At 45.5% G+C, this 16,364-nt stretch overlaps 1 protein-coding gene and 2 pseudogenes across 2 annotated transcripts in view; 2 read left to right on the top strand and 1 right to left on the bottom strand.

The window, feature by feature from the left end:
* The window catches only part of PDE6A (phosphodiesterase 6A), an 89,324-nt gene that overhangs the window by 11,287 nt on the left and 61,673 nt on the right, over positions 1–16,364 (top strand). The window contains exons 3-5 of one of the 2 annotated variants that reach the window (XM_075543156.1): positions 198–287; positions 1,117–1,257; positions 11,534–11,608. In XM_075543156.1, coding sequence (XP_075399271.1) covers positions 198–287; positions 1,117–1,257; positions 11,534–11,608 — 306 coding nt within the window. The remainder of the gene's footprint in view (positions 1–197; positions 288–1,116; positions 1,258–11,533; positions 11,609–16,364) is intronic. The other variant, XM_075543157.1, reaches the window with a different exon arrangement.
* Positions 7,283–11,220, bottom strand: LOC142438877 (large ribosomal subunit protein uL18-like; annotated as a pseudogene).
* On the top strand, positions 13,594–14,077 carry LOC142441061 (troponin T, slow skeletal muscle pseudogene; annotated as a pseudogene).

Raw genomic sequence — 16,364 nt, 5'->3', positions numbered from 1 at the left:
TTTTACCAACAGCAACATTCTATATTTTGTAAGTTTCACATCCTTAGAATTCAACATTGTGCGCTTCCGCAGTCTGTGACACCTCTGTCCGAATTGCTACGGATGAAGCTTTTAAAACATTTAGACAGCACCTGCGGGTAGAAGGAGCTAGAAGAATTTCTTCTCATCTACTTCCTCTCATGCTACTTGATTTTCAGATTCTCTTGAAGTATCTCAATTTTGCAAACTTGATCATGAAGGTGTTCCACTTGAGTTATCTGCACAACTGTGAGACTCGCCGTGGCCAGGTAAGGGAATGGACGAGACCTGTCTTTTTACTGAAGCACTGACGTGGTCAGAGCTGGAGAGACAGGAAACTACGAGACAACTGCTACCCAGCATCCCTAGTGCTAGGAAGTCGTGGATGTTTACAAAGCTGTATCCCAGAGGGAGCAAGTGCACAAACATTTCCAAGTCAGAAAGTCTTCGGTTTGCATCCTTGCTCATCCATTTTTCAGCTCTGGCCAGGTCACTTCGCCCCCTTCAGGTTTCAAGTGTTCAGTCTTTCCATTTGAAAATGAATTGTGATTATGGTGCCATCCTCAAAAATTATAGTCAAGACTAAGTGAGATACTGTATGGAGGCATTTGTGATCAATATCTGATATTATTATTATTCAGTAATTATAATAAATGTATTCAGAATTTTCTCCCAACAGTTTTATTGGCATGTAGTTTACATTGATATTATTATTTTATAAGTGATCCACAATATAAAAAAGGAAAGAAAAGAATTGAACCCGATATAAGGAAATCACTTTGCCTCTCAGAACCTCCGTTACTCTGTCTATAAGATGGGAATCATTCAACATATGTACAAATGTGCTGGACACAATTGGTGAGTGTATGGATTGTGACAAGAGCTGTAAGAACCCCCAATAAATGAATTTAATTAAGAAAAAGAAATACTTGTGTATATATATTAAAAAAGGAACCATTATCCTATCTCCCTGGGTTACTGTGAGAATTAAATGAGATAAACGCTAGAGAACATTATGACATTATTGTTAGTAATCTCTAGCTAACTGGCTTGGTGTGTTTCAACAACTTTTTCGTTTCCTTTTTAAAATTTCTTCAGATATTGCTGTGGTCCGGGAGCAAGGTTTTTGAAGAGCTTACAGACATCGAGCGACAATTTCACAAAGCCCTGTACACAGTCCGCGCTTTCCTCAACTGTGACAGATACTCCGTGGGTCTCCTAGACATGACCAAGCAGAAGGTGAGAAAACACAACGAGCATTTCCAAGGAAGACGTGTGTGTACTCTGAGTGGGGCCCAGGCTCCTGCCACCCATTTCCTTGCACAGAAGAGGCTGGGAGAGTTTGGCTGGCTGTTTGGAAATGTTTATACAGTATCGGTCTTCCTGGAACGGGAAAGACGCCTTGGTGGCCTTGTCAGATAAGCATTGGACTGCGGTCCACAAGATTAGAAGTTCAAATCCACCGGCCACTCCGCAGGAGATAAATGAGGTTGTCTGCTCTAGTCAAGATGTACCAGCAGGTAGAGAGTTGTTGTGAGTCAGAACAGACTCTGTGACCGAGGCACTGGGGCTTTGGCTCTCTAGGGAAGAGCAACATTCTTTAAAGGGGAACACAACCGAGGGCTAAATGAGGGAAGGCCTGTGTGTCCCTGCTGTTGTGTGCTGCTGGCTTTGAACCATAGTCGCCGGAGACCCTGGATAGCAGCGCAGAACTGCGCCATACGCCAGCAACAGATAATGCCTAGCAACAACGACAATCTTTGTTTTCTTTTTCCCCTCTCTCCCTTTCCCTGCCAGACCTGATAACCGCGTGTCTAGGCACATATTTCTTTTAGTGAGGAAACCCGCTATGCACTCTGTCTAAGAGTGGTTTCCTGTGTTCTTTGTCCTTTTGTAATCTCCCAGTCTTTCTCAGCACAGTGCTCTCCAGGTTCATCCATTTGGTGAGGTGTTTCATAGACTGCATAGTATTCCATTGGGTGAACGTACCCATGTTTTTTTAATCCATTGATCCACATTTTGGCTGTTTCCATCTTTCGCTGTCGTATTTTTGGTCTTTTTAATCGTCGTTTTGGCTGTGATGTATACACAGTGGTTGTTGTTGCTGTTATTGCATGCCATTGAGTCAGTTCCAACACAGCGACCCTGTGTCCAGCACAGGATGTATTGCCCAGGCCGGCACCATCCTCACAATCAATATTACGTTTGAGCCCACTGTTGAGGCCGAGATGTCCGTCTGTCTCACTGACGGTCTTCCTTTTTGCCACGACTGGATTCCACTTTACCAAGCATGATGTCCTTTCCAGGGGCTAGTCTCTCCCGATAACATATCCCCAGTATGTGAGACAAACTCTCCTCTTTCACACTTCTAAGAAGTATTCTGGCTGTATTTCTCCCAAGACAGTGTTGTTTGTTTGCCTGGAGGCCCCTTGACTTTCAATACCCCTTACCAACACCATCATCAAACGCCCAGTTCTCCTGTCCTCTCTCTTACGCATTGTCCAGCTCTCACGTGCTCATGAGGCAACTACAAATGGCATGGCTTGGGTCAGTCACACTGAACCCGTAAAGAGGTCTTGTGGGCTACTGGTCGGTAAGTTTGTCATACTGTGGTGGCCGGCAGGTGGTTGTGACGCTGGAAATCATGTCACTAGTATTTCAAACACCAGCAAGGTCACCTATGGTGTCCAGGCTTCAGTGGAGCAGTGAACACAGTGTGCATAGAGCGATCTATGTCATGGCTCTTACTGCTCTAGGGCAGGCGTCCTCAAACTACGGCCCGCGGGCCCCATGCCCCGCCGAGGACATTTATCCATCCTGCCAGGTGTTTTTGCCGCCACTGCCTGTCCTGCTTAGCAGCCAACTCGTCCAGTGTGCATAGGAATTTGTTCAGAGATTTCCCCCCCCCCCCCCCCCGGTGACTAGAGGACATTTAATATCTCTGTGCTGGTCAAACGGAACGCAGGTGGGGGTACATGGGATGGGGGCGCCACTCAAGAGGGGTGGCTTTTGTGAAGGGCTGTGGGGGGGGGGGACTTGGGAGATGTCCAAGGAGTCTTCTCAGCAGAGGGTCCTGGCGTGGGGTGCAGGGGACTTGAGCACATCCTGTTCATAGTTTTTTTTAAACTATAGTATGGCCCTCCAACGGTCTGAGGGACAGTGAACTGGGACCCTGTGGTTATGTCAGATGGCATTTCCAGGCTCAGCTCTTTTAGGAGGCACCATCCTGCTACACTATTTTACAAACCCCCTGCAGTGTGTGAGTGTTCCAGTCTCTCTACACCTTTGCCCGAATTTGTGGTTTTCTGTGTTTGACCTTGGCTTTAACGCTGGAGACAGATGCTACCTGGTTGTTGTTTTGAGATGCACCTCTTGAATGGCTAGTGCCTGTAAGCACCTCTTCACATTTGGTGGCTGCATGAAAGTCTTCTTTGATGAAGTGCCTGGTGATGCTTTCTGCCCATTCTTAGAATGGGCTATTGTCTTTTTCTCATGGAGGTGCTAAGTTTTCGGAGATTGGTCCTGTGTTCTAAGAGTGATTGCCAAACATCTCTCTTCCAGATTGTGGGTTCTGTTTTCACACTTTTTTTTTTGAAGTCTTTTGGTGCACATAAGTGTCTAAGTTTATTGTTTCTGAGTTGGGCTGCTAACCTCAAGGTCAGAAGTTTGAAACTGCCAGTTACTCAGCTGGAGAAAGACGGAGCTTCTACTCCTGAAAAGACTTACAGTCTTGGAAACCCACCGGGGAAGTTCTCTCTGTAGGGTTGCTTTGAGTAGGAATTAGCTTGCTGGCATTCCATGTGTTCGTTGGTTTGTTTGTCATGAGTCATCTATTTTGTCTTCTGCTGGTTGTGAGTTTTCATTATGTTTGGTAGTATATTTATCACGTATGTTTTGTAGTATATTTAGGACCCCTTAGTTTACCATTATTTCTTTATTAATGATCTTTATCATTCTAAGTTTTATATTTAGATCTTTGATCCATCTTGAGTTTATTTTTATATGTGGTATGAGATATTGGTCTGGTTACTTCATTTTTCTGCAAATGGATATCCAGTTTTGCCGGCACCATTTGTTAAAGAGACTATCTCCTCCCTATTTCAAGTGTTCTGGCCCTTTGCCAAAGATCAACTGTCTGGATTTACTTCGGTTCTCAATTATATTCCATGATGTGTATATCTATTGGTGTGCCAGTACCAGGCTGCTTTGACTATCATGGCTGTGTGGTAGGTACTAAGATCAGGAAATAAGAAACCTCCTGATTTGTTCTTCTTTAGCAATGATTTGCTTATCTGGGATATCCTTCCTTTCCATATAAAATTGGTGATTCGTTTTCCCATCTCTTTAAAGAATAATGTTGGAATCTGGATCAGGTTTGCATCATATCCATGGAACTCTAAAGATACTATTGACATTTTCACATACTAAGTCTTCCTATCCACGAGCATGGTATACTCTTCCATATCTGATTATCTATTTTGGTTTCTTGTCATAGTGTTTTGTAGGTTTTGAAATCAGGGAATTGGGAGCCTCCTACTTTGTTTTTGTTTTTCAGTAGGGTTTTGTTTATCTTGGGTTTCTTTCCTTTCCATATGAAGTTGATGATTAGTTTCTCCATTTCTTTTAAGAATTGTTCTGGGATTAAGATCAGAATTGGACTGAATTTATAGAGCGCATTTAGTAATATTGGATCCAAGCAAGACAAAATCCTTGACAACTTCCATCTTTTCTTCATTTATCGTAAATGTTACCTACTGGTCCAGTTGTGACTTTTGTTGTTTTTTTTACATTGAGTTGTAATCCATACTGGAGGCTGCAATTTTTAATTTTCATCAGCAAGGGCTTCATGCCCTTCCCACTCTAAGCAACAAATTTGTGTCATCTGCATACTACAGACTGCCAATGAGGCTTCTTGCAACCCTGATACCACATTCTTCTTTATATAGCCCAGCTGCTTTTATGTTTGCTCAGCATAAAGATTGAATAAGTAGAGTAAGAGAATATGACCCTGATTCACACCTTTTCTGAGTTTAAACCATGCAGTGTTTGCACTATTCAAACTACTGCCTCTCGGTCTATGTAAAGGTTCCGCGTGACAGGTGTTTTGGAGTTTCCATTTTTTAACGTTATCCATAGTTTGGGTAGTATTATTTGGAGAGAATATGCAGTCATTGTACCAAAAGGAATTAGTCAACATTCCGTCATTTCAGGAGGTATTATATGAGCCAGAACCAATGGTACTCAAGGAAGAAATTCAAGCTGCACTGAAAGTATTAGTCAAAAATGAGGCTCCAGGAATGAATTGAAATGTCCCCAAAACCTGATGACGCACCGGAAGCACTTACTCGCCTATCATGAGAAATTTGGAAGATAGCTACTTGGCTAACTGATTGGACGAGATCCATATTTATTATACCCATCCCAAAGAAAGGTGACGCAACCGAGTAGAGGACGTTATCATTGGTATCACATGCAGGCAAAAGTTTCTGAAGATCATCCAACAATGCTTGCAGCAGTATACTGACAGGAAGCTGCCAGAGGTTCTGCCAGCACCCACAAGAGGACATGGAACAAGGGATATCATTGGTGACAGCAGATGGATCTTGGCGGAAAGTAGAAAATACCAGAAAGATGATTATTTGTGTTTTATTGACTATGTCAAGACATTAGACTATGCGGATCATAACAAACTATGGATAGACTTGAGAAGAACAGGGATTCCAGAATACCTAGTAATGCTCATGCAGAACCTGGACACCCATTAAAATGTAGTTGCACAAACAGAAAAAGGGAACACTACGTGGCTTAAAATCAGGAAAGACGTGTATCAGGGTTGAATTCTTTTACGATATTATTTAATCTGCATGCTGAGAAAATCATCAGAGAAGATGGGCTATATGAAGAAGAATGTGGCATCCGGATTGGAGGAAGGCTTACGAACCACCTGAGAAATGCCAGTGACACAACTCTGCTTGCTGAAATGAGGAGGACTTGAAGCACCTGCTGATGAAGATCAAAGATTGCAGCCTTCAGTGTGGATTACCACTCAATGTGAAGAAGACCAAAATCCTCACAACTCGATCAGTAGGTAACAACTGGATAAATAAATAATATGATAAATGGAGAAAAGATTGAAATTGTCCAGGAGTTTTTCTTGCTTGGATCCACAATCAAGGCTCATGGCAGCAGCAGTCAAGAGATCAAAAGACACATTGCATTGGGTAAATCTGCAGCTCAAGGCTTCTTTAAAGTGTTGAAAAGCAAGGAGGTTACTCTGAGGATTAAGATCCACCTGACTCAAGCCATGATATTTTCAACGCATATGAAAATTTTACATCGAATAAGGAAGCCAGGAGAAGCATTGATGCATGTGAATTGTGATGCTGGCAAAGACTTTTGAAAGTGCCATGGACTGCAAAGAACCAACAACTCTGTCTTGGAAAAAGTACAGCCAGCATGCTCCTTAGCGGCAAGGATGATGAGCTTCACCTCACATACTCCGGGCGTGTTTTCAGGATGAACTAGTCCCTCGAGAAAGGACATCAAGCGTGGTCAAGTGGAGGGGCAGCACGAAAGAGGGAGCACCTCAACCAGGTAGACTGACACAGTGGCTGCACCGATGGGCTCCAACGTAAGAACAGGGTGAGCTTGGCGCAGGACTGGGCCATGCTTTGTTCTATTGCACGCAGGGCTACTGCGAGGGGGAGCCCTTGATAGCACCTAACAACAACAACAACAACACTTGTTATGAGCCACACACTCGATGTCTTCGCATAGTCAACCAAACACCAGCAAACATCTTTCTGGCAGTGTCTGCTTTTAGCCAAGGTCCATCTGACATCAGCAGTGATATCCCTGTGCCACATCCCCTTCTGAATCTGCCTTCCTTTTCTGACAGCCCCCCGGGTTAATATACTGCTGAAACCACTTTTGAATAATGTCCAACAAAGCTTTATTTGCATGTGATATTAGTGATACTGTTTGATCATTTCTACATTCTGTTGTGTTGCCTTTCTTCAGAATGGGGCAACGTTGGTTGACCAGGTTTGTTGGTCTTCCAAATTTTTTGGCAGAGATGAGTGAGTGCTTCCAGTACTTCACCTGCTTGTTGAAGCATTTTAATCGATACTTTGTCTAGTTAGGAGCCTTGTTTCTCTTTTCCTTTTTGCTTAGTTTATTGTCCTTCTTTGCTTAGTTTATTGCTTTCTTTTTGCTTAGTTTATTGTCCTTCTGTGTGAACTCTCCATGGAAATTATGGTTTGGTTTACCTCTCCACAGCCCATTCCCGAACTTTGAGGAAGCTTGCCTTCTTCTGAGCTACCTGATCTTTCTTCTAGGAAAGAGACATTTTGAGGTGATTCCACCTCTTCTTTTTGAAATCTTTCTTAGGCTTCTCATAAACTGGATTCTCTTGTATAGTAGCTTGTGCTTTCTTATACATCTCCCCCATCATGTCAGGAGTTACGCTCTTTTTTATGAATTGAGAAAATTGTTTTTGTGAGCACCTTCATCCTCTTCCATTTGGTAATGACTGTAGACTGTAAGGTTCTGACCCAGGATGTCTTTCCAATGTACTACTGCATCGAATTCCTCGCTTTCTGAATCATCACCTGGAACGGCTTGGTTCTATGAGGGATAGGCAAGCCTCCATCCACAGGCCCCTCCAGAGCCCCAAACACCTTATTTCCAGTGGGAGTCCTGGCAAGGCCGGCATCCAGATAGCAGGTGAAGGCACCAGGTTAACCAGCAATGCTTTCCATGTTGTATTCATGTCCGGTTACCGCCACTTGCCCTTCAGAGCTCTTGTCCATGCCAAACCTATTCAGAAGCCTGCGGGCCAGCAGCAGGCCAGGGTGGTAACGCTGCAGTATCATTGGTCAGGCCCACTGTCACAGCATACTTGGGAAGTTCGTGAGCATAAGCCACAAGGACAATCATATCCCTTTCTATTTGGGCATGAGCAATCTGGCAGATGATATCACTGTGGGTTACATGAACTGTCATGCTGTATTTGGGTGTGTTGTACTTATTTTTTTATCTTGGATTACCAAGCATATAATAATATGCTTATTTACAAGCATATTATAAAAATAGAATATAATTTCTGAGCATAATAATCAGTTTTGCTCTCTCGTCATCTTCTAAATTTCACTTGAAGTAGGCTGTGTTCTGGAAAAACATTAACAAACCCCATCCTGTGGAACAGAGAGTAGCAGTCATGGTCATGGCTCGCCACAGACCTGCAGGGCTGGTGGTTCTCCTGGGGGGTGGGGGTGAGGGTGGGGAGGGGCGGCAAGGAAGCAGAACCTTGTTTTTCACTAGCGCCTTCAGTGCAGCTTGGACTTCTTCTTTCAGTACCATCAATTAGGATCATCAATTAGGACCGTCAATTAGGATCATCAATTAGGACCATCAATTAGGATCATCAATTAGGATAATCAATTAGGATCACAGGCTCCCTCTTGAAATGGTTGAATGCCAACCAATTGTCTTCATACAGTGGCTGTACATCCCTTCCACCTTTTTCTGAGTCAGTATACTGTCTGAGGCAGGAGGGAAATGTATCCCCCCTCCCAGCCCCCACAGTTCTCCATTTAAACACCGGTCAAACACGTCTCCACTGATTTGAAATGCGCTAACTTTGATATCCCATTTTAACATATGTCAGATTTCTGAATGCATATAAGTCTCTCATTCTGATTTTGGGCCTTCAAAGTCGTTCATTAAATGACTGGTGCCATTTGGACATAGGCTAATTTTTAAGGAGCCTCTGATTCTAATGCAACCATTCGTATGGTTTTTGAAATCTCTTGAATCTTAGCAATTTAGTCACATATTGTTTGGCGCAGTAATAAGCCACTTGCTACTCCTTCAGGAAGTAGCACGTGAATGCATTCATCGAAATGAATGATTGCTTTTTAATCATGAGAATTTCTGGGTGGCTGATCTCAAAAGACTTCATTTCACGTTACCCCTCTTTGGCCACCAGCGCAGGCGGCTTATGCTGTAGAATTCAACTCTCTCCTCCTGCGCACTTCTCTTGCCCAAGGGAAAGCCGAATTTAAGCAAGCAAATGCTGATTTAGTCATCCCCAGAAGATTAAACAACTTGTAATTGGACTTGGACGAGGCTGCTTACCTAAGTGCTTCCCTGAGGTAATGGCATTCAGAGGCATCGACTCCTACACTGTCAGTGGGGGAGTTTGGTGGTAGGTGGATTACGTCTCAATGACATTGTGAAGGAAGGAAGGAACGACTGCCCCAAGTAGGTCCCCTCTCTGCCCAACCCTGCCTCATCCCCTGCTTTTCCTAGGACAGGCTTCACGTTCGCTGTGTGCTTGGCGGCAGAAGCTACAGCCCCTCCCTGTTTGGAACTTTCCTTGCCTGTCTCTGGCTCCTTGAGTCCGTGATTGTCTCCTTCGTGAGACAGTCAGATCCTCCCGGCAGGAAGCATGCCTGTTCATCTTGGCTTAGCACGCGGTGCAGCCAGGCAGGCCCCCAGGGAGCCCCTTCACCCCACCTGATTCTCTTACTGATCTCAATCAGCCGTGAGGAGCACAGTCTGGATTTCGTGTGAATCTCTCCTGCTGGTCTTCTGGTAACATCCAAGTAAGCGAGCTGCTTACTTAAGAGGGAAGCAGGTAAATAAGAGGGAAGCAGGCGCAAGGAGGAGCTTGGGTATCACCCACAGCAACCCGGCTCTGCTGATCACTGGCCTTCAATATTAACACCCCCAGGTGGCATCCAGGGACTGAGTCCTCTGCCAGGCCCAGGCTCTGCCCAACACAAGTTTTGCAGCAAAGACACGGCAGGGAAATCATCGGCGCAGCTATAGAGAAGGGTCTCTTGTGTTGTCTCCATCTGCGCTTACTCCCAAGCACGTGACTGTGCACCTCGTTGCTGTTTGAGCTTACAGAAAAATTGTGCAGAAAATACAGATCGTTCCCATACACTCCCTTCCCCCAAACATGGCTTCTTGTTGCCAAAGTCAGTTAATTCCAAATTCCTGTTGGAACACCGAACGTTTGAGATCTGAACGCATTTTCTCATAAGAAATCATGGAAAACCAAATAATTGGCTCTGGGGCCCCACAATTACACTTATAAATTAATTTTCACTACATTAGCCCATTTAATCACACCCCCGTCCCCACCAAATGTTGCTAATGTCGACTTAAGCCATGTTGTATTCAGCTGCCAAATCAGACAAGCAGTGACCTGATTCGAATTTTGCAATGAGTCCTTTCTTTAACTCTGTTGTGGTTCCCACGATTTCCTTCTTGGCTTTACTGCCGGCCTCGTTAGCTTTGGCACCATGATTACGATGTTCCATGTACACAAAGCACGCACTGACACCAGCACGATGATGATCGTTTCAACGCGCTCACAACACTACAGGTGGTCTGAGAACGCGGCGCTAAACCTGCAGCGTCAGCCTTTGTGTCCGGGCAGAGGTGCGGTGCGTGGCTCACTCTGCATCGTGCACCGGATTTTCAGTTGACGACCGAACAAAGTTACAAACACTGAGCAGATTTATTTTGCAACTTTCTGTTCCAAGTGGTGGCAAGTTAGAACTTAGAGCCCCTCAACATCGGAGGCATCACTGTGTTTGTTGCAGCCCGTGAACCACAATTGATACATTTTGATTCCGTAAAGTCTATGCTCTGCCTTCGGGTTCACCCTTTGGGGGGTACTGTCCTAGGGGTTTTGTCACGTGTTCACCCTACGATTTTAGGCAGAAGAGTTTCCGGACCCTCTGAGTGCCCTGTGCTCCACTTCTCCACTCCTCCCCAGTGCTCCCCAGAGATATGGAGCCTCTGCCCAAACTGGGCAGTATTTTTGTTTCCTTTCTTATTCAGGAAAAGCTTGCTGTTTTCCCTGATAACAAAAACAGAAATGAAAACATCTATTATGGAAACATCACGAAATACAGTCTCATTCCAAGCATCAGGAGCAAAGCAGTTGTTAATGTTTTGTTGTGACTTCTTTTTGGTGCATTTTCCATTTAAACACTGGCCTTCTATGCTTTTGCCATCTCGCCGATCCACTCATGAACAAATCGTGAACACCTTTTCAACCAGCACGTGCACATCCGGGACATCATGATTAATAGATGTGCCGACACTGGTTTAATAAGTTCCCTCTTGTTGGACGCGGGGGTTGTTTGCAAATTCTCACCATTTCCGGTTCATTCTTGACCCCATGCGTACGTACTCCACCCTGAGGTCTGTTTCCCAGGTGTAGAGACCCCTCTACCCTTGCGCCCACAGCACTAGGGCGCGCCCTCATTCAGCACCCGTGTGCTTGGCCCTTGGTTACACAGGCACAGGTATTGCCCAGCCTTGGTTTCAAGGCAGGACTGACTAACACGCTCGAATGTCCCTGAGTTCTGCAGTCCTTCCAACCTTAGGTTACAGGGAGCTCGTGCTCTGTTAGACTCCGTGTATTGGCAACTGCCTAGTCTCTTTTTCTTGAGTTATTTTCAAAACATGTAATGATTGCTTTTCGCCCTCCTAGGAATTTTTCGACGTGTGGCCCGTCCTGATGGGTGAAGTGCCACCCTACTCTGGACCCAAGACCCCGGATGGAAGGGTAGGTCTCTCCGCCTTTTCAGTGTGCGTGGATGCTCATTGAAATACAAACTGGTGGAGCCGTAGACCCTGCCGATGGGCTTTTCTTTTTTGTAATTATGAAAGTGCTTACCTTCTCTGGCCGGGCGTCTCTGCTGAGGTACGTCCTGTCGTTGGCAGGGTTTTGAGGTGTCGCTGGAGGCACCTGGTGTGGGTCCACCAGGCAGGAATTATGATGCTCCTCCCGCATACAAGAAAAGAGCCCCAGGGAGGGCAAGCCCAAGAATTCACCCAGGAGACCTTGCGATCTCACAGTCGGCGCTGGAAAGAATCGTAGGCACAGTGTGCTCTCGCCAGTGCAAGCATGGTGGTGGTGGAGGTGGTGGTGGTGGTGGTGGTGGTGGTGGTGGTGGTGGTGGTGGTAGTGAGGGTGGGGGGGTAGGGATGGTAGTGGGGGTAAGGGGGTGGGGGTGGCAGTGGGGGTAGGGGGTGGCAGTGGGCATGGTGGGGGTGGGGCAGCAGCCCCTCGATACAGCAGACTTGGTTGGCTGCACCGACTTTAAAATTATTGTTTTGCTTTTACTTTTGTGACCTGATTTGAATCTATGACGAATGCAGGCAGTCTCTAATTTAAGGTGACCTGTTTGTGTTTGAGAAACGGCACTTACCGTCAGACAGTGGTTGGTGTGCACACAGTGTTGCAACACGTAATTTGCTGGTGTTATCATTCTCAGGCGTTAAATTGTATGCCTTGTTGTTCAAACCCTGCAAAGCAGGCGATGGTGTGGTCTACCATGAAACGGGCGGAGGAGCGGGTGGCAGAGGACGTGGTGCGCTGCTCAGCGCTAACACCCGCACATGGAACCGCGCGTGGGCCGGCAGCCGCCACAATTCCGATTCAGCGTTAGGGTCACTGTAGCCCGGCCTAGAGTGTGAGCTTCTTGGCGTCTCCTCTGAGAAGAAGGCACTGTGGTTTTGGAGCCAGCTTGCTCCAGTTGGTCCGGTGCCGCCCTTCCAAAAGCAGTGTTCCCGCCCTCTAACCTCCTGGAAGAACTCTTGGCCCTTTTCATTCGCACCAAGTCAAAGCAGCGGCGCTGGCCCCCTCCCGGCACTCCAATCGTGTTCCTTTGACTTCTTTTATGAGTTATGAGTCGCTTGGCGTGAGGTTTGCCAATGAAACCCAATAAGACGGCTTTGCTAGCCTTGAAAACTGAGCGGCTGCTTCTCCAACACCACGATGGGAAATCATTTCTTTTTTTGTTGTTGGAAGGCTATAGTTTAGTGTTTATGGACCTAGAGAAACGTCTCTGGAGGACAAAGACTTTGTTTTGCTCTTCATCGCTCCCCAAGGGCGTTCCTGTAAAACTTGTTGGCTGAGTGACTGGCATGCAGGATACAGATGTCTGGTGGCTCCGGGTCTTGCCGAGTAGAATTGCTCCAGTGGGTTTTCAATATTGTGACCTTCTGAAAGCAGACTGACAGACCTTTTTTCTGATGTAGCGCTAGGTCTCTTCAAACCTCCAACAATGCTCTGAGGCACTCAGGGACTCTTGCCATGTAAGTCTAAAATAAAGGGAAAACATGGGAAGAAGGAAAGAAAATCCTGAGATGGTTTGCAAAGAGAATGGGAAGCAGTGAGAGATAGGAATCAAGAGAAATTGAACAGCATGACAAAGGCAGACAGAGACAAAGCCACACAGGAGGGGAGGAGGAGGAGGGGGAGAATGAGAAGGAGGAGGAGGAGGAGGAGAAGGAAGAGGAGGGGGAGAATGAGGAAGAGGGAAATCATTTATTGGTGTAAATTTCCTGACCTATTCTTCAAATTTCGTCATAAAAAAGCCCCCAATGGCCCCTTCCATCACCCATCACCCTCTGTGACCCTGTGACACAGTCACTCACTCATAGCTTATGGAAGGGACCCAGAGACCCAGAGACAAGGTCACACCATAAAGTTCACCATTGGTCATTTGAAGCTGGAGGGATAGAAAAGAAACAAGCACAGGAGGAGAAGATGTGCAAGGAGGAAGAAGAAGCCAAGAAGCGAGCTGAGGATGATGCTAAAAAGAAGAAGGTTCTGTCCAATATGGGGGCCCACTTTGGGGGTTACCTGGTCAAGGCGGAACAAAAGCGGGGTAAGCGCCAGACAGGGCGGGAGACGAAGCAGCGGATCCTGTCAGAGCAGAAGAAGCCTCTGGACATCGACTACATGGGCGAAGACCAGCTCCGGGACAAGGCCCATGAGCTCTCCAACTGGATCCACCAGCTGGAGTCTGAGAAGTTCGACCTGATGGAGAAGATGAAGCAGCAGAAATATGAGATCAACGTGCTGTACAACCGCATTAGCCACGCCCAGAAGTTCCAGAAGGGGACAGGGAAGGGCCGCGTGGGAGGCCGCTGGAAATGAGGACAGCTTGGACGCCCACACCCACCCCCCTCAACCAACGTCCAGGAGCCAGCTGAACGACTGTCCTCTCTGTAGCTCAAAATAAACGTGCCCTTTGCAGGCACCTCGGAGTCCTTAAAAAAAAAAAAAGCCCCCAATGATCATGCTGTGCCCTATCAAGATTACCCTTACTCCAAAGAAATCATCTTACCCTTCTGAGCAGATTTCACTGTGTGCATCTCACTAGCCTGGCTAATCTCCCTGGAAACCAGTGCTTGGATTGGTCCTTTGTGTCTTTGCAGGCTCCCTGAGTGGAATAAAACAAGAGAATTATGAAACACTTGTCTGCAGCCACTCCCTGACCACAGAGGCATGTTGTGACCCATTTGGTTTGCAACACACTGCGTGTGTGTGCGCCCACGTGCTGAAAGCCTGGTACCAATACTTTTTACAAACTTACTCTCATATAAGAAGAGCTAGCTAGGCATGTTGTGACCCATTTGGTTTGCAACACACTGCGTGTGTGTGCGCCCACGTGCTGAAAGCCTGGTACCAATACTTTTTACAAACTTACTCTCATATAAGAAGAGCTAGCTGGATTGAATCTCTTTACCTGCTGCTGGAGGTTGCATGATAGAATTTTGCAAGACCAAGGATTTCTTCTTTGTTTAACATCCCAAAAGGTGACTACTGTACTTGTGGACGTCTCCAGATGGAAACCACAGAAATTAAACGGACTACATCTGTGGAAAGAGACCCTGGAGAGCCCAATATCAGCAGCTAAAAAGAGGCCAGGGACTGGGTGTGGAACAGCCTATCAATTACTCATATTTAAGTTCAGGTTGAAACTGAAGAAAATTCTAACAAGACCACAAGAGCCAAAATACAACCGTGAGTGGACCCCACACGAATTTTGAGAACATCTCCAGAGCAGATTTGCTTCATTGAACACTACTGACAGAAGACCTGAAGGGCTGTGGGAGGGCATCAAGAGCATCACACCCAAAGAAAGGAAAAGGTCATTAAAAATGCAGGAAAATGAGAAAAAATCAGTTGAATGTCAGAAGAGACCCTGAAACTTGCTCTTAATCGTAGAGTAACTAAGACAAATGGAAGAAATGGTGAAGTCAAACAACTACATAGAAGATTTCAAAAGGGAAACTTGAGAAGACAGAGCACAATATTATAATGAAATGTGCAAAAACCTCAGGTTAGAAAACAACAACAAAAAACAAGCTCAGCATATCTAAAACTGTAAGAACTGAAGAAAAAATCAAGTTGCGATATTGAGTTGCAATATTCACAGACTCTATGGCAAAATATTGAATGATCAGGAAGCATTAAAAAATGGAAAGAATACACAGAGTCACTGCACCGAGAAAGAACTAGTCAAGCTTTTCCATTTCAAGAGGCAGCCTATGAGCAAGGGCCAGTGGGACTGAAGGAAGAAGTTTAAGCTGCTCTTTGAAAGCATTAGCCAAAAACAAGGCTCCAGGAATTGATAGAATACCAGGTGGAATGTTCCAACAAGCTGATGAAGCACTTACTCATCTATGCCAGGAAATTCGTAGGGTAGTTACTTGACCAACTGACTGGAAGAGATCCATATTTGTACCTATTCCAAAGAAATGTGACCCAACCGAAGGCTCAATTATAGAACAATATCATTGGTATCACATGCAAGCAAAATGTTGCTGAATATCTTCCAATATCAGTGTAGCAGCATATTGACAGAGAGCTGCCAGAAGTTCAGGCCAGATTCAGAAGAGCACATGAAACAAGAGATATCATTGCTGATGTCAGATGGATCTTGGTTGGAAGCAGAGAATATCAGAAAGATGTTTGCTTGTGTTTTATTGACTATAAAAAAACATTGGACGGTGTGGATCATAACAAACTATGAATAGCCTTGAGATGAATGGGATTCCAGGACACCTAGTTGTGCTCATTCGGAACCTGTACATGGATCAAGAGGCAGTTGTGTGAACGGTACAAGGACATGCTACGTGGTTAAAAATCGGGAAAGGTGAGTGACAGGGTTGTATCCTCTCATCATACTGATTCAATCTGTGTGCTGAGCAAATAATCAGAGAAGATGGGTTATATGAAGAAGAATGTGGCATCAGGATTGGAGGAAGGTGTATTAACCACCTGCGATATTCAGATGACATAACCTGCTTGCTTAAAGTGAGAGGGCTTGATGCACTTGCTGATGAAGATGAAGGATTACAGCCTTCAGTGTGGATGACAGCTCAATGTAAAGAAGAGCAAGGTCCTCACAACTGGACCAGCGGGTAGCAACATGATAAACAGAGAAACTATTGAAGTTGTCAAGGATTTTGTCTTGCTTGAATCCACAATCAATATTCATGGAAGCAGCAGCCAAAAGATCAAG

This window comes from Tenrec ecaudatus, chromosome 2 (genome assembly GCF_050624435.1).
Source record: "Tenrec ecaudatus isolate mTenEca1 chromosome 2, mTenEca1.hap1, whole genome shotgun sequence".
NCBI classification, from domain to species: Eukaryota; Metazoa; Chordata; class Mammalia; order Afrosoricida; family Tenrecidae; genus Tenrec; species Tenrec ecaudatus.
The sequence above is the reverse complement of the archived record's forward strand: the minus strand, read 5'-3'. Positions and strand labels throughout refer to the sequence as shown.